Source organism: Phytophthora infestans, genomic scaffold (assembly GCF_000142945.1).
Source record: "Phytophthora infestans T30-4 supercont1.3 genomic scaffold, whole genome shotgun sequence".
Taxonomy (NCBI): Eukaryota; Oomycota; class Peronosporomycetes; order Peronosporales; family Peronosporaceae; genus Phytophthora; species Phytophthora infestans.
This window is the reverse complement of record NW_003303756.1, coordinates 314,062-332,023: the sequence shown is the minus strand read 5'-3', so window position 1 is coordinate 332,023 and position 17,962 is coordinate 314,062. Positions and strand designations below refer to the sequence as shown.

The following is a 17,962-nucleotide window of genomic DNA, read 5'->3' as shown; positions in this document are numbered from 1 at the left end:
TTAACGTTAAAAAAAATGAAATTATCGAAGGGGACACTATTTGGAACGTGGCTTGTATTAGTAAAAATACGTTATTTTAACAATAAAATAATAAACAAATTAGCCATCGAATGCAGTTCCGACTGCTCTTTGACGACGAACGTGGAATCCATGATGGACATATTCATGTATTAAGCCTTCCGGTCCTAAGTTATAGAACAATCCTATCACCTGGTGAAGTGCATCCTTCTATTGGAATTCGTGCTTTAATTAAGCTACCGTATCTTTCACGCCTGCCTTTTCTTGTCCATTTTTATGCACAATTTTATGCGCATCTGCAAAGCACAATAAATTATTGAATAATGCCTTCTTACACTATGATATTAAAACACATGTATCATTTTTAAAAGGCGCTCGTTGCTGCACCCACCTCGTGCACATGGGGAGGGACACGACAGAATTACGACACCAAACCAGCACCCACCCGTACCCAGTTGTGACCGTTAGACACCCATCCTGTGCCCACTACAGCACCCAACTCGAAAGCGCCGGCCCAAAACGTATACACTATACACGTATATCCGAAAGATGCCAAAGAGCTGGAGTGGATCGACATCGGCAGTACCAGCGTCCGCAGAGGGAGAAGCATTCTGCTGAGCAGGTCATCCCCTTCACTTACTAACGACATTATCAAGCATATAACTCAACAAACATAGCTCAATGCAACGAGTTCCGTTGTTCTTGTATACACATGCGAAAGTAGCGGTAGCGCATGCATTGAAGAGTCTTCTTGTCGAGGTGGCCGAGCGGCTCTGACCCAGAGAACATCTCAAATGCCAGCAAGACGTACACACCGCAGTTATAGCTGTCGTACTGAACGCCAAGTTTATGGTCGTGAGTCACCAAGCGAGCACTAGGTCTGACTCCGCCTGGCAGCATCATGATCATCTGCTGTGCCACGGCACGGACACCGATCATGTAGGAGGACGCCATCGAGTCGTAGACGTGCACTCTGCCCTTCTCCAAGTCCACTAGCACAGCGCACCAGTGGTTATTGTTGCAGCTGATTGGAAACAGAATTTTCATCTTCTTCGTGACTCCAGCCAACGCCATTTTAAAATACCTGCTGTCTGTCGTTAAAGCTCCATTTGAAATACCCATGTTAGACGGGTCGATCACTAGAACACTAGGATCCGCACCAAACAGTTTGTGTAGAATCATCTGCATGACTTGGGCGCTAAGGGTTTCATTCGAAGCCAGATCCACCATGTCTGCATACTCGTTCGACAGCATTGGCAGATCTTCCAACAGCTTAGGTATAGTGGTGTCCTCCTCGACGGAGAAGGTAGAATTCATGTGTTGCGCGAAGTCTAATCGATCAATTCAGGTTATAGCTCTTTTGATTTTTTTGACGAATTTTACTGCAGTGTGCCACTTTCTCATGGGCGATACCGTAGAGTTCGCGACACTCCAACGCCAACAATCTCCAGCTCCAGCTGCATTTCCAAAGTTCCCGTTTTTTTGCTTTGAAGGCTGTGACCTTGGAGGTACATTTGTTAATTAATTGGATGGGGAAGATTCGCGTCACTTCTTCTGGTCGCATCAGTGGTTTTGTGTGTGTGTGGGGGGGGGCTTCGCTATCTCGTGGGCGATGGGAGGCTTCGGCTTAGTGGCGAACAGGAACTGGACACCATCCGTGCCCATCTCCGTCTGGCCAGTGCCCAACACAATCTCCCCCAGAACTAGCTGCCTCAGCTGGCACTCTACCAGTCCCTGCATCGATAATATGGCGCATATACTCGCGCAAGCGCAAGTATTGTCGCTCAGGTTTTGCGTACACTAGCAAGTTGATCAATCCGTTCAGTTGCTGCTTCTGCCAAGCATTGAACCCATAGTCTTTTGATGCTATCTGCTCTCGCAGATATTTCAACACGTGAAGCTGACACAACAGATACGTCGCGTCCGGAAACGTTTTCTTCAACACGCTCTCGCCGAAAGCTTTGTCGATCAATATGCATTTGATGCGCGTCCATGCCGGATTGTAGCGCTTGAACTGCTTCTGGGCCGTCAGAAGCGTTGGGTTACGCTCGCTCTGGAGAACAGCATGTTGTACGAACTGGCCCTTCCCAAATGCATTGCTTCAATCGTTTTGCAGATGTCTAAGCTGTATGGGTCTGTTTCTTCAGCTTGCGCACCAGATTGTGTACGTCCTGGCTCGTTAAATAGCAGCTAGAATTTTCGTGGATGAACTGCAGGATGTGTTTCTTCTTGGTTTCGGCTTTGACAAGCTCGCTAACAGTCCCCGCCAGCCCAGTCTCAATAGCTGACCGGTTGTGTGGATAATGGCCGAACATATGTCTGGAGAGCGGATGGTTATGCTCCAAACGGGCAACAGTAATTCGCAGCACAAAAGTAAGAACTGCTACAGCCGAGTCGGTCACTTGTACGCAGGCATTGCGATACAATTGTACGTGAGCACATGCATGACCAACCAACAACACCATTCTAATCCATTTCAGTTCATCCGAGCCCAACTGAGCCCGACTGAGCGTCAAACACACCTGCGCGTCACACTCGAGAGCTCTTGACTCTTGCCGCTTTCGCTTGCCTTGTCCACGCGGCTTGTGCTTCCCTGCGTGGGTGCAGACGAAAGTCTTCGAGTAGTGAGTCCACCCCTTGGGCACAAGCGGCTTTGTAGACCCGGAGTCTCAAATCTTCTTATTTCTCGTCACGACCTTGTTGTTAGTGCGAACGCGGAAGATCTGTACGCAGCAATTGTACGCACAAACCAGTTAGATAATGCGATACGACTCCGGCTACCATATGCAGTGCATCAAACGCTACTTGGTATGTCTCGGCTGAATAGACTTTTAGATACGCGTCTAAGGCGCCCCAGGAACTAAACTCGTTCCTCTCGAGCGACGGAGCTATCACCACTGGCTGCTCACCGCTCTGGATTGTCTGGAGACTTGTCGGAAGCATTCGAACGACGCTGCTTGGACGTGGAGCTGCCGGTACTCGACGACTCCGCTGACTAGTCGAACCACTCCTCGTCGCTGTCGACCGCCTCTTCACTATCACTCGCCCCTCCTCCGTGGCGCGGCGGTCGCACCGCCGCTTTGACGCGCAGGTCGGGTGCCATGGCTTCCTGGTTGCTGCTGATTCCCCTCCGCTGCAAAAATGAGTGGGGGAGTATACGCTATACGAGGTATACCCGCAAGCCGGATGCGGATATCAAGGCTTCGAGAAAAAAAGGGCACTGTTCCATGCACTCACTCTATTTTTAAAATTAGGCTTGTACTGTTGTACTACGTAGTATATATTATTAATAATATAACAAATATTTGAACTACTTCAAAATTAAAAAAATCCAGTGGAATAAGGAATGAGTAGAACATTTTGTTAGTATAAAAAAATGCGGTTGAATGATTCTTCACAGTGAGTCGAATTTTCCCACGTTGTGTGTGACACGAAAAATCTAATACGAAAAAGGTACCATGCAAGCGTTACAGGAACGTGCTGTTGCTGCATCTCGAATCGCTGTCAACACCGAAGTCCTTACAAACCTCGCGTCCCAGTGCGTTGATACCCTCGACACCCAAGCTCTAGCGTTGGCGAAAACAAACACCTTGCCTGGAGCAAAAGCGAAATTGTTGGAAGTCTCGCCCAGATAAATCTTGCCCAGTAGAATACCTTCGGGGTTCCAGATGTGTACACCATCGCCACAGCCAGCCCATACGTTGCCATCAGTACACCATCAGGGATTCCGCTGTCAGCAAAGGCAAACAAGCGCTTGTTTTGGATCCTCTTATTGTCGACAATGTCGTATGCGTAAATGGTAGCCGGGCGAGAAAGATCCAGATCCGCTTCTTGAGCACCCGTGTCGGAAACGTACAGCGTCTTGTAATCGGGGGAAAACTCAATACCATTAAGCTGCACGAAACCGTCCTCGAGAACCTGGATAATGCCCGTCGAGGGCTCAAAGCGGTAGATGTGTCTTGGCAGTTTAGGCTCCGCACGGAACTTCTGGTGGTAACCATATTCAGGGTCTGTGAACCAGAGATCACCGGTCTCCGGGTGCTGCCTCATATCGTTCAAGCTACTGAAGTTGCGGCCATTGTAGCCGATGATTAGAGGCTCGGACTCATTCGTGTTGACATTCACGGCGAGAAGCTTGGCATAGGCCTCGAGGTTGCCCTGGTCACACCAGACCTGCATCGGAGGTGTGGCGGTTTGATCAGATCCAGGCGGGTAGTACGTCGATCCACCGTTTGCCATGGCGAGGCCCGAGAGCTGAGTGCTGTGGACACTGTAGTCGTCGAGGGAGAGGACTGTCACGTTGATGTTGTCCGCGAGCGAAACGTAGTTGGATGATACGTATAATGAGTTGTCTTCCTTGTTGTACACACCACCCTCGTGGAACGCCTGCCAGCTTAGATCGGCGATCTTTGTTGCGGTGGCGGTGGTGCCCAGGACATCGGCGGAGGACGCATCGTACGACAAGAACACGATACCAGGATTGCTTTCGTTTAAAGCGTACAGGGAGGCGAGGTAGTCCGCGCCGCTCGTTGCCAGAGCGTGTAGGTCAACGCTGATGAGAGACATGCTTCAGGTTTCGAATGGCTTCGAGCGACTTGCCAGACAACAGGAGGATCGGATAGTGAAAAGATTGCGGCTTGTTGCTGCATCCGAGCACACAACATCTAAAAACCGTCATCAAACGCATACAAGTAGCCGGCTCCCTTACAGTACCGGCGGTACTAGAGGCGATTTGGTATTTTAATACCAAATCCGTAATAAAATACTACCGGCTCACGGGGACCCAACAGTCTATTCCTATAAAAAAATTCCAAGCTACTAGTATACTTATCGTGGGGTGGCTCAGCCTGCCAACGAACAAGCCAACCGAGTCAAGCACACTTCTGCTTGTGCCCTTCCATCATTGCTTAGTTCCTCTACAGCTCTTAAACTGAAAGTTGCTTTAGCGCGAGTCCTTTCTGCATCGTTTTATCATGTTGGCCTCGTTGGTTACATCACTCCTTTCTCCTCGCAGAAGCTCACCCAATCGGCTAGCTCTGTGTCCAGCACTGGAACCCGAATCTCTAGACCTGCGGCAGCGACATGACAAGGTTGCATAAGCTCACTCGGTTAGCCGCTATTACAGCAACCGCTAACTTAGCGGTTACTGTAATAGGTTGGTGGCATGATGCTGACAAGTCTGCAAGCGCTGAGGATTGGTGAGCGTGATGCGGGTTGACTTACTCGTAGATTTGACGGGTATCTAGCTCCATTGAAGAGTGAGGGAGAATCATTTCTAATGGCGGATGGATTCTGTAGGTACCCTGCAATACACGAAGCCGCGAATACTAATATTAATGCATGTACCATTAACATAGGCAAATTGTGACGATCCTCTTCAGTTTGTAGATTTCACCTGGAGGATGCTACATGAGCTGGGAGTGAAACGGCAAACATCCCAAATTTAGCTGCGTGATTCTGAATGAATTATTCGAAGTGTAATAATTTACCACGACGACAAAGGGTTGCTTTTGCTCACTGCAATTCGTCAGTGCACCGTGCACCGTCAAATCCTGGTCTTATCTCAACCATGATAGCGAGACTGGCTCTCGTCGGGAGCTCATTAAACACCCCCCGAACTCGTGATTTATCCACAACCTTCTAAGAAAAGCATAGTGGGGGTTGCACCTTCAGACCCCCGATGAACTTACCGGCTAAGAACCAATTACCGCCTTCAATTCAGTTCTTGGTTTCAGACGGATTCGGTATGAGCCTACTGAGCCCAAAATGTAAAACTTTAACCCTTAGGCTCACAGTTTCAAATAGCAACTGTCCAATAGTTGCTCGCAATTGAGAGTCCCTGGCCTTTAATGTTCGCCATAACACTGGATACCAATAAAATAGTTAACGGATAACCAACATTTGTGTTTTTCTCGAACGGAACCTTCTGCAAGGCCAATTTAGGTCGCCGTCGCTCCTGCACGCATTGCCCTCCATCGTTTTAGAATCACAGAACGAGCCGATTGCTCAATCACCCACTGCCAATCACGCTTCGTCACCACACCACAGACACGAGGGGCTCGTTTCTGTAGCAGTGGGAATTCGTGAACAAACCAGCGCATGAATTCGTCCATGGAAATTCCACCGGACCCATCGCTATCCATCATAGCCACGACATCGGCCACTTCTTCCTCGTTCAATGGGACATGTAGCCGAGTGATCAACGCAGTAGTGCGTTCTCTCGACAATTCACCACTCCCAGCATCGTCTAAAAGCTCAAATAAATCCCCCACGTCTTCCCGTAATGCTTCATCGCGCGCAAGTCGAGCTCGATCTTTCTCCAACTCCCTTCGATGCTTCCACATAAGTTCTTCCTCTTTTCTGAGCTGCTCACGTCCACCTTTACTTGCTAAATATTCCTGGAATGAACCAAAAGTAGACATGTCTGTACGCCATGCCTCGTCCATAGTAGCCACCACAGACGGAGATCGTCCCAAAGTGCCATAATTCTGTGACGCAGACAACAACTGCGCTGTGAACTTTTGGGGCCGCGATCCTTTCGCTCGCTGACGCTTGCGGCGATAAGCTCGCTGTACTTTGATCGCAGCTCGAGTCCACCTCAAGAACAACACGCGACGACGAGCCAAATGCTGCCGGAATGCACACTGAATCGCCAAGGCAGCTCGAAACTCTCGTCGTCGCTTCTTGAGTTCCATTCGTGCTTGGGTCTGACGGATGTAGCACTGCAGAACTGTCGCTGGGTTGTCGTAGAGTTGCTTTCGTTCGCGTGTCATCTCCGTTTCCAGGTGCTTCAGGTATCTAACAACTGCCGATTGGGCGAGCAGCAAGTCGAGAAGAGAATGTAGCGCTAAACTTGCTGCCTCTTTCATCCCACAGGGCTTGTCTCCTGCTACTTGACGTGGTTCTAATGAGTGGATTGCTTCATTAAAGGTGCGGATCAGTGCTCTGGCTCGGCCAACAGCTCCCCAGACTTTCTTATCGGTAGGGTCAAGTTGTAGAAGCGTACGTCCAGCCTGCATCCGTAAGTATTCCTTAAGTAAATCAGTCTGGTTAAGAGCCACTGCACTCTCACGTTTCATTCCACAAGCCACCAGTGTCACTCGTAGTAATGCTGTTGCTGGGGTGAGACTTGCTTCATTTGCAGTACCAAAGAGAGCACTCAACTCTTCAGCATTCATCGACTGAACATCTCGCGCAGTGGCTTGAGCTCCAGTTAAAAACTGACGCATTGCACCTCCGAGAGAACCTTCGATCTGCTGAAAGTTATCTCGAGCTTTTTGCAGTAGTGACATTAGGAGGAACCCGCCTCCACCTCGATCGTCTGACGGGAATAGCGAGCAAAATCGTTTGGCGTTGATCTCTTCATCACCACGAGGAGGATTTTCTATCAGTTGAGTAGCTATAGCTTCTGCTCGTGCTTTCACTTGCCGAATGAGAGTTTCCACAGTACTCGCAGCCTGAACTGACTGCTTCTCGACAGTGAAGACGATGATGTCGTGCCGTTCTTGGTAGTCCAATGCACGGACGAACACATGTAGCGACACCTTCTCGTGTCGTAGCTGCTGTGCTCGTGAAGGCGCGAGTGTTTGCAACTGAGTGGAAGCGTTCATCACTTGCTCCCGTTGCTTGTCTTTCTCCTGCTCTTCATCCTGCTTCTTGTTTTTCCCATACCGAAAGTGTTTCTTACCCCCGAGCAATGACATTGAACCTCTACGTTTCACAATTTTGTCTTGACCTTTCTTAGAGCTTCCAACGGAGAGTGGACCCAACTTCGCTTTGTCTTGTGCGGTTGTTTCCAGAGGCGCTGGTATACTTTTCTTCGTCATTAAGATAGATAGTGGCGTGTTGGACGCCTCGAATTGTCCAACTTTCTTCTCAAGTTTGCCAAGTAGAGGCCGTCCTGGTGGCGTTTTGTTGGGCTGCTGACTAAATAGAACGGTTGGCGTGGATCCTGCCAATGCAGTTGACCCACATCCGTCGTCATCAGTTGCTAAAATCTGAGCATCGTCTGCTTTTTTGCTGTCGTCGTCTTCAGAAAACCGAACGACTATTCCGTCCTTGGCGTCAAGATACTCTTGCAGCACCATAAACAACTCAGCTGCGAAGGTTTCAAGTGCACAAGCACGAAATACATGCGTATACACATCGGAGGCCACAGCTGCAAACGCGAAGAAGTATTGTCGTTGGTAACTGGTAAAGAAGGCTGTGCTGTCTCCGTAATCTCGAGGGATCATCGACCTTCTCCCCAGTCTCAACTCTCCTCGTTCTTGCGTTGATGTCGCATCGTGACTGAAGATACACAGAGCCAGCTTGGCGTCTCCACTTCTGCCCGCCACCGAAGAATCTAACATAGTAGCCAAACACGCACAAGTAAACGTCCCATGCTTCTCTGTTCCCTCAACTGGCTGCATACAAGATCGACTCATATCCAGAGTTCTTGGTACGTTGCTCATCGGGAGAAAAACGTGAGATTCCGAGTGGATTTCGTGCGCGATCATCATTTTTTCACAGCCATTCACTGAGCAATAGTGCTCCGGTAGCGTCTTTAACAGTCGTCGCGTGCTTGAACGCTGCCACGCATCCAGTCGAAACGAGCTGGTAAAGTCCGCTCCAAGCGTAAGGATCTGCTGCGAGTGAATATCCACGAGGTCACGACGTAAACCTCCCAGAATGGTAGAGTGAAATAGCTTGAGGTCAGTATGTGGACGCCTTGTGAGACTTCGCAGCTGGTCGAAACTCAATCGATGGCGAGTCGACAGGATCGTCTCGTGTAGTTTCGACGCAGCTGCCTTGATAAACGCGATGATATCAGGCTCAACCTGACGCTTTCCCGGGACAAAGGCCTCTTCTCCTAAGCTATCTGCACAGAGCACATAGTTGTCGCCCATCGGAGCTGCAAGATAAACCCGAAGTGCTGACTTCGATGTAAGTGCACGAACAGGAGAGCTCTCTCGAGTCAATGAGACTTCAGCAAACTTCTGGTTCTGAAGACACTGGACGACGGTCAGAGACGAATTATCGACGTTCTCCAGGTCGATTGCAACGCCTCGCATGAGACTTCGACTGGAAGCAGCCACAAACCGCAGCTGAAGTTCAGATACTTGACTCTTGGTTCGACCGCTGAGCTCGCGTTGGCCGATATAGACGTCGCAGTTATTTCGACTCATTGCCTGTGCTATCGTCTCCATTGCGGTTGGTAACATGGTCTTGTACATGACTTGAGTCGCCTCAGCAGAAGGTAGGCTCTCCAATGTTCTACATAAATCACTTATCTGTCGTGTAGCCAGTCGACGGGCTACAGTTCCTTCAGCTCGCACGTTCACCAACTCGATCAGTGAATTGATCAGCGGTAGGACAGACAATAGGAAATCCTCATCATACATCCACGTTGCACCCCTGACACGACGTAAGAGCAGAACTGTCGGAACCAACGCGGCGTCATCATCACCGACGTCACGTGCCGAAGCGCAATGCACAACTAAGACCTCCGGATCTCGAGAAAGCTGGTGTACAGGCGGCAAAACGATCTCCAAATTCCCACTCCCAACACCCCGCGAGTAATCTTTCTGCTTGTACCGATCCTCCAGATTTTGCATTACACGTTGCTCTTCTTCAGCGTTGATTGGCTCGTGGCTTCGACTTGTCGATCTCTGCATGGAAGCGAGCAGTCCCTTCCTGCGCCATTGCCCACTTTGCTTGTCCCGTTCGTACCAAAATGCTTTCATGTCGAATACAGCGACCAGATTGCGAGATATAATCGCTAAAATCTCTTGAAAGAGCAGCTGCACCGTCGATCGATTCCCTCGAAACAGCGTTGGAAGTATATTTCCAGCCTCGTTAGCAGCAAGTGTGCGGATATTCTCGCCCAGGTAGTTCGCTATCTTCTCCAAAAAGGCCACCACGCCATCCTCAGGAAACCCGGGAGAGAATACACCGCCAGCAGCTCCAGGGAACGTGTCGACAGATAATACCCCGACGAATGGTATTGGAACGCACACAAACGGACCTTGAGGTGTTCTTGACCCTCCAAAATACTTCAACTTTTGTCCCGGTTCACTGCCATGTTGTTGTGAGATTTCTTGCTCCTTAAAGTACTGCGCGAGCTGCGGAATCACGATAGAGCGTTGGCTGGAGAAGACGCGGAAGGACAAACTCTGAGCTGTATCGACTGTGTTTCTCTCCATTTTACTCTTTGAAGACGCGCAAATGAAGCGAATGCGTTCACATAGTGGATCTACCAGCCCAATGTAGGCGTCCACTCCATTAAGCGCGTCTTCGATTTGTTGAATGATGAGGTGTGGAAGATACAAAGACACGGTCCCCGTATTGCTCGCAGTCGGCTTAAAATTCTCACAGGCAGTCATCACTCGGAGTAGCGCTACGTCACGAAGATGCTGGCGTCGTAGAATTGTCCGGCCACGAATGACTGTAAGCACTTCGGCGAAACTTTGACCGATTTTACGTAAGAAATCCACGACTCCTAGTTCAGGTTGCAGTTCGTTAGCCTCTTGCTCGTAATTATGCATATTATCCAGCGATAGTACTCCAAGGATACCAACTGGAACGACAATAAATGGCCACTTCCGGTCTTCCATCAGTTCAGTCGTAAAGAACCGCAGCTTTTTGAAATACGAGGCAGTCTCGTTATCATTCGCTGCATCTCGACTGCTTACAACGATAGGAACTTGCTTCTCCAGCGACTGGAAGCAGACTCCGTATCCGTGTTTCAGCTTCTTTCCAGCCATCATACTGGAGTTCGAGGCGCTAGTGTATCGAAGGATCCGCAGTGCTGGTTCCCACATCCCAAAGTAAACGTTGGGAGAGTTCAATGTGCGCTCAATTAGTGCGATTGCGTCTCGCTGTAGCTGAAGCAGACACTCCGTCTCGACTTCTTCAGTGGGGGATGAGCTATGGCGGCCAGCGCGTGTGTTCGTAGCCATGTCAGTAAAGGGGCCATCATCACAGGTTAGAGCTCGTTGACAGAGGTCTCTGAATACGTTGAGAGCGTCTGTACGCTCTTTCGACCGACGTATCCTACTCCCTAACGCAGCCATGGATTTCGACGTGACACTGGTCACGCGTTGTAGATAAGTCTGGTCGCAGCTGGCGTGGAATTGTGGCAATGCCGTAACTGTGAGAAATACTTTGGTTGTTGTTCGACCCATTGCCTGCAATTCCGAGTACAAGCACGTCGATGTGCCGAGAAAGAGCTTCAACGCGTGGGCGATGTACTTTTGACTTGAGAGTCTGTCATCACCAGGGGCTAACTCCTCAGTTAACATCGGTGAATTGTCCCCAGCTTCATCCAGAAGAAAGAAATACTTGTCAGCGACTTGTCTTTCTAGCAGCTTCGCCTTCTCCATCGCGACTGCTGATCTTCTCGGAGCATTACACAGAGAGGCTTGCTCTTCAGCAATCAGTTGTTCATACCTTTCCACACTCTTCTGACGCTCTTCTTCGTCTTCTCGGATCGCAGCCAAGAGTTTGATCACACCATCGGCACCTTGCTCTCGACTGTTCTGCAGTTGACTCGAGTAATTCTCGATCGTATCTGTGCACAATTCCTTCCAGCGAAACGCCATGGGACGCACCACGTTAAACAGCCACGAACGCGCTTGTTCTCGCTCGCCCTCTGAGAGTTCGTACACCAGCGTCGTCTTCCCCCGCAGTCCATCGATCTCCACAACTCGAACCTTCCAAGCTCCAACCATAACATCTTTCAGTGCTCGACAGGCGTAGAATAGCAATTGCTGCGGTGAACGTAGCGGTTCTTGGCATGCGAGTTGAATTTCGTGAAGCGCATACGACCGACGCTTAGCGTAGATGGCCCTCGCTAGTAATTTACCCAACAAAACTAGAAACTCCAGAGCTCCAGCTTCAGGATGAGCTTCGTCTTGTCTTTCCTTTGGAACAGTTTGAAACGAATCGACACTGAGCACGCCCACACAGCAATCCTCATGGAATAGAGGCACAAAAACGAACGGGAATGCGTCGTCGATGGCTTGACGTTGGCTTCGTAGTGCACCGAGGCGCAGTAATAGTGGTCTCAACTTCGACGTCGCCCCCACTACGACTGTTTGCTTTGCGTCAAGACACTTGAACGAAACACCTTGACCTCGATTTAATGTGCACCCAAGAATTGTGGACGCACTGCTGGCAAACGTATACTGGAGTTGAGCTCCATCGGCTTGCAGCTCTGCGATTTGCACGTGAACACCAGGTAAACTCTCGACGATATCCGCAAACACGCCGTGAACGATATCTTGCAGAGCACGAAGGGCATCTCCAGACGGGTTGAGGCCAATCGATTGGAACCGCTGCGTATTCCTCGCCACGGCGCGCTTTCGTAGAGCCTGCCGTGCTTCTCGCCCACGAACACAAGTCAGCGCTTGTTCAGCTACAATAATTGCTCGCTCTATGAAGTCGTAAAATACCTGAGGAGGCTCAAAATGAGCAGTAAAATCAACTTCCAGAACGTAGTTTACAGCGGGTGGCCGGGAGGCATCACGTAGGACGATCACAACCCCATTCGGGCTGTTGATTCGAATGATCTTCCCTCTCCGACGTTCAGAGTGTTGTGTCTTTGGTTCGTTCGCTTCGTCTTGCAGCTTTTGACAGAGTTGGCGTAGTTCGAAATGCTTGGCGTTCATGGTCCGAATAGGAAGCAGCTGACGGAGTTGAGTCCACGACAACGTCTGAAGAGATCGATCTGCCCATGAAACATGATACGTGGCGTGTTCACAAGAATACGAACGTGAAGTCGTTGAGCTTTCTGGTTCCGAAGTGACACTAGTAATTCCTCCACGAAGTAAAGTCGTGTAGCCATTAGCTCCAGTCTCCCTAGACGCCCGAATCGCTTCTTCGTTCTCCTTGCAGAGAGCAAGTCGCCTCATCTTTAGCTCGTGTGCATCCAGGAATGGAACTAGTCGATCATCGGGAACAGATGTAGATGCGACGACGTCTATTTCCCATGGAGAGAAGGACGCCGCTGGCGCAGCCGTGGCGTCTACTTTCTTCTGTGTGATTTTCCACACTGCAACACGCTCCAAGCTCTCCAGCGACCGGGTGATAGCGCGAATCAAAACGTCATACACGTCATAAGCTGTGCAGGCTTGGTTCATCGTACTATTTGCGATTTCTTGAATCCAGTGAACGCGACGGTAATGACCAAGAAATTCGCCCGATAGCTTAGAAACGCCATCCAGAAACTCTAACGCATCGTCGTCCTTTGTAAATGGCAGCGCTCGCTCGTTCCCTTCGGAGAGATGCATCCGACTGCCTCGCTGAAGAGCGCAAATTATCTCCAGTAATTTATTTCTCGTAGCTACTTTCAGCCGCTGGAAACTTGGTTTGTGTCGGATGTCGATCTCTGTGAGTGCAAGAAAGCAAGCGCCATCCATTTTCGCCTTTCTGAGCTCCATCGCAGCGTCTTTCAGCTGCATCCGAAGCAGAAATGCATACAAACCTTCCACTGACATGGACTGGGGTAGTAAGCGATGCGCTTTTCGACACGAATCGACAGAGAGAACTCCAATCACTGCGGTGTCTTCCGCCGTCTGACCAGAGACTAACGGGAAGCACGAGAACGGTCCTGTCGACGCTTCATTCGGCGAGAATCGACGAATTTCGTTTTGCTCTAGCTCTGCTACGTCGTCCACAATGATCACGTCTTTTGCAGCCATCGCTTGCATCGTAATACACATTGGTCTGGTCTGGTTATCACCTGATTGGGGCTGTTTTGGATCTCCTACAGCTGGGAAAGGACACTCGAGTCTCTGGTGCAGCATTGAGCTCTTTGGAGAGCACGCAACATACCGAACGATCGGAGTTGATGATGCAGTTGGCGGACTAGGGAGTGCCTCGTACATTCCTAAATAGAGGTCGCAGTCATTCAAACAGCCTTGACATACGTTTACGATCTGTCGTTGCGTTTGCATCAGCGTGGGAATCTTCACGCCACTAGCATCGACAACACCGTCTGGGTGTTGAATTTCTAGCTGCTCCATCTTGGCCATCACGTCGCGAAAGTATTTCTCCAATCCTTGCAGTGCTCGAGAGAAAGTCATGCGAGCTGTAATAGCGCGTTCGATAGCGTTAGAGTACAGCACCTGCGTTGGCGGTTGCAGAGAGAAGGAATTCGCCACCACATAAGCACTTCTGGTCTGGCGAGCATGACGAACGCGCTCCTGCTCTACACGATTGGAATCCTCGCTCAAAAGAGCTTCGAGGTCTGCCTTGAAGTGGTGACGCAGATGGCCAGGGATGAAGTCGTACGTCTCCAGAGCTTCGTCTTGCTCACTCAGTACCGAACTTGCCTGCGCTCTCGACCGCTTGCTCGTCATGCTGTGCGACGCTTGACATCCCCTTGTGATTGAACTTATCGGTAAAGTCGGTTAACCAAGTCGGTTGTTTTCCTAAAGGAAAGCTTAACAGTTATGGCGGCGGAGATACGGTTATATAATATATTTATTGATGAATTACATCACTAGTCTAAGAGAGCCATGGTGCTTGGCGTAAGTCCACTTTGCAGAGTCGGACACAGCCCAGAATTTGTTCTGGCAGCTCGTTGTCTTCCTGGCCTTCCAGAACGAAGCCAAAGTCCAGGATCATGTTGCACGCATGAGTAGAAACCCCAACTAGTCCTTTGCGCGCGATGTAGTTGAAGTCGTGGGCGTCCACGTCCACTTCAAAGTAGCCATCTCCTCGGTAAAAGCGATGCTGAGGCCGAGTAAGAATCGGCTGGCCGTTGTAGGTTTCGAGCAAACGTCGCTCAGCTCGCCCCAGATTTTGTTCCTGAGGATTCACCACGATGCCAATCGCTTTGAATCGCTCGCTCTGTACGTGCAGATGGACATGAGCTCTCCGGTAGTAAAACAAAAGACACAACCAAATGTCGAGCTTACCACCCAACTTTGAGGCTGCATAAAATCTTTAAGAAGCTGGAAATCACACACGCAGCGTTACTGTTAAGCCATACGCTTTGCCTCAAGCCATTCTGCAATACTTTACGTACCCGAACTGCTTGCAGCGATGATTCTCCTGGTGCGTCGAGCATTTCTCGAACGGCTGGAGGAATAGCAAAGTATGTGACAAAGTTGAAGCCTGGGCCGTCCCCTTGTTTCTCTCCCCAGAGAGGGTTGGAGGGCTGGTAGGAAGGAACTTGGCAATTCACGATGAACAGATCCAGTTTTCCTCTGTGAACCAAGCCATACGACATCAATAAGGAGTGAGTACAGCAAGCTGGGTTTGTCATTGCGGTTTTCTACTCACGATTCGGGCTTTAGAGCGCTCAAGTCGACAATGCTGCCGACGTTGTCAGCCTTTACATCCGACTAGAAAGACGCCAAATAACGGTCAGATTGAGTTTGGCCACAGCTAGCACAAGGTTTTACAAACCCGATAGACGTCGACAGCGACGAGTTCCAGCAAGGCAGCAGCCGAGGCAGCTTTGAGCTTCGTCTTGCGGTAGTTCGGTCCTGTCAAACATAATAAATGCGTGTGATTAGCTTCGTACCAAGCCGCTAACGAACTGTTAAAGCAAATTCAAACCTTGGCGGACGTTAAAACGAGTTGCGTCCACCTGCGCCCAGCTCCCAGTCACGACCTCCGATAAGGAAGGAGCGCACATTTTCAACGAGGCGCCAGCAGAAATTCGCACGCCATTGATTTGGCCCAAGAAGGCTGCACGCTTAGGAGATTCCTCAGTCGAGCTACTAGATGCTCGAGCACGCAGCGAAGCAGATTGAGTTCTCAACTTGGAGCTGGACTTGTCTGGGGAAATCCCAGAGTCATTTGCGATGCCTGTCGCCGTTGTTTGTAGTCTGCCGTCCTTCACTGAAGCCGTTCTACATGGTTTGACGGGCGAAAGTGGTTGCTTAGCATGGACATCGGGCGATCGAAACCACAGTAGCCACACACAATAAACATTGGCCAACAACGCGATCAAAAGCCACACAGAAACGTTCCCAAATCGCACGAGGACTACAGAAATACCAAGGACAATCCGGTGTCAGTTGCAGTGCTCAAAGAAGAATCCAGTCACATCCTCACCGAGCACAGGGTTTAAAGCGATCAGCACGCTCTTGTTGCCGATAACCAGGCTGCACATCTGTCCATAGTTGAAAACACGAATTCCCAATCAGCACAACACCAAGACGATGCTCCCTTCCTCGTGTCCACCACACTACCTGTTCTATCATTTCTCTCGGTTCACTATCCTTTCCCTTGCCAGCTGTCTCCAACTTCTTCTCCTCCATCTCCACTACCGATGACTGCAACAGTGACGGTTCTTCTACAGCCGACGACGTACTCGACGTCGGACTCGCCACACTCGACGGTAGAGCCACCTTAGCCTCTGACACACTCGGTGACGCTCTCATGGGACTGATAACAGTGGAGATTGTTGCTGTCCACTGTCGAAACTCCGCGTTAGTATCTGCACAAATCCTCAACTCGCGTTGGCCCTCCACCAGAATTGTGAAGCAGAAGGGCGTAGGCACCCCTGAGGGGAGATCTCCCTGCACGACAAGCGAGACGCCTCCCTGCTTGAGTGAAACCACCCCGTGAGCGTCCTGTCTTAGTGGTACGGTCTCCAGGGGCGAGGCATGACGAAAGTACCGCAGAAGGCCACTGTCTCGGTCTAGAACGAACCAGCGTTGGTTCCATCGTTTGCGATTCCACTTGCCCGCGCTCTGCTTCAGCAGGTACGCGGAGATAAGTGCCGTGGATTGGCCAGTAGGTCGAGAGCTTGCGGTCGCAGAGGATGGCACACGAGTGCTTGATACGGAGGAAGAAACCATGCTTGCAACCAGGATGCCGCCAGGAGACGTGGGGGGAACCGATTTGGCTACGCTAATGTTGTCGAAGTACACAGAAAGACCAAAATTTGGTGTGGTACTGTTCCGTTCAGATTATCCTCTCTGTCGTTATTTAAAGTTTTGAATATTACTACTTGAAGGCTCGACAATTTCTAATCCTTTTATTGATTTTTTATTATAAAATGTGAAAGGCTTTACTTTAGAAAATGGCTCTTTCGGGAGAATGAAAGTTAGCCTTAGCTCTCAAATCGTCCTACGGGTAGGACGATTGTCCTACCGGTGCGTCAGAGTTTTCAGCTCGTACGTCATTAATTGGCTATTCATTTTATTCTTTTGATAGCCGAAGGGCAGCTTTTGTTTCCGCCATTCGAAGCAAAGCAAACGGACACGTAATGCAGCCGCCATTTACTCCAGGAGATCGCGTAGAGGGAAAGTCTAAGCAGCTCGCTGAGCGGCGTGGGGTCGTACTTTTAGTAAACAAGGAGTCTCGTATGCGCTCGTACACCTGATGAGGAAGGAGACGCAGGTGTTGACGCTGCAGACTTTAGCTCGGACATGAGCATTAGTGACAGTTCGTCAGATGAATAGAGAGAGAATGCTGCTAATAGCATCATTACTGTCGATGGTGGTGATAGTGGATTGTCGAGAGCCGAGAATGAAGACGACGGAAGTGTGTATGCCCACGGGAGACGATGGATACATTGTGATGCTGTATTAATTGGCCCCGCGGATTTTGTCCCTGCGCGTAAGGCATCAATTCACTGGCCATCGCATTTGCTGCTGGGGGAACGTTCGTTTGTATCTTACTTCTATCTCATGTACCCTATGGGGTCGTTGCAGACTACGATACAAGAAACGAATACGCTGCTGGTGGAGAGACGACAAGGAGTTATCGGTCGAGGTGAATTCTTTCGCTGGATTGGCATCAGGTTGGCTATGACTCTTGAGTCCAGACGCGGGCCCCTAACGGTATATTGGAACTCGTCCGTGCCAGAAAGAAGCGTGGGAACTGCTGCAAATTTTGGTCAGCTCTATGGAATGACGTGCCGTACTTTTCAGAACATTCAAAGCGCTCTTCGGTTTGCGCCAAGCCAGGCACCAGCTGACGACCCGTGGCAAGCCGTTAG

The 17,962-nt window shown here is 50.0% G+C and overlaps 4 protein-coding genes across 4 annotated transcripts; all 4 read right to left on the bottom strand.

Moving 5' to 3' along the window:
- Positions 1 to 2,687: 2,687 nt before the first annotated feature.
- On the bottom strand, positions 2,688 to 4,623 carry PITG_02129 (uncharacterized protein; the record flags this gene model as incomplete). Its single annotated transcript, XM_002907052.1, has 3 exons — positions 2,688 to 2,741; positions 3,092 to 3,127; positions 3,673 to 4,623. 3 exons carry the CDS (start codon positions 4,582 to 4,584, stop codon positions 2,688 to 2,690), a joined length of 1,002 nt encoding a protein of 333 aa, XP_002907098.1.
- Positions 4,624 to 6,004: 1,381 nt separating this feature from the next.
- On the bottom strand, positions 6,005 to 14,360 carry PITG_02128 (uncharacterized protein; the record flags this gene model as incomplete). The annotated part of the gene is made up of 3 exons (XM_002907051.1): positions 6,005 to 6,023; positions 6,112 to 9,511; positions 9,659 to 14,360. The coding sequence occupies 3 exons, from the start codon at positions 14,358 to 14,360 to the stop codon at positions 6,005 to 6,007; spliced, it is 8,121 nt and encodes a 2,706-aa protein (XP_002907097.1).
- A 106-nt stretch (positions 14,361 to 14,466) lies between these two features.
- On the bottom strand, positions 14,467 to 15,339 carry PITG_02127 (uncharacterized protein; the record flags this gene model as incomplete). Its single annotated transcript, XM_002907050.1, has 3 exons — positions 14,467 to 14,853; positions 14,922 to 15,212; positions 15,289 to 15,339. The coding sequence occupies 2 exons, from the start codon at positions 14,940 to 14,942 to the stop codon at positions 14,509 to 14,511; spliced, it is 366 nt and encodes a 121-aa protein (XP_002907096.1).
- Positions 15,340 to 16,309: 970 nt separating this feature from the next.
- On the bottom strand, positions 16,310 to 16,817 carry PITG_02126 (uncharacterized protein; the record flags this gene model as incomplete). Its single annotated transcript, XM_002907049.1, has 2 exons — positions 16,310 to 16,370; positions 16,432 to 16,817. 2 exons carry the CDS (start codon positions 16,815 to 16,817, stop codon positions 16,310 to 16,312), a joined length of 447 nt encoding a protein of 148 aa, XP_002907095.1.
- Between the last annotated feature and the right edge of the window lie 1,145 nt (positions 16,818 to 17,962).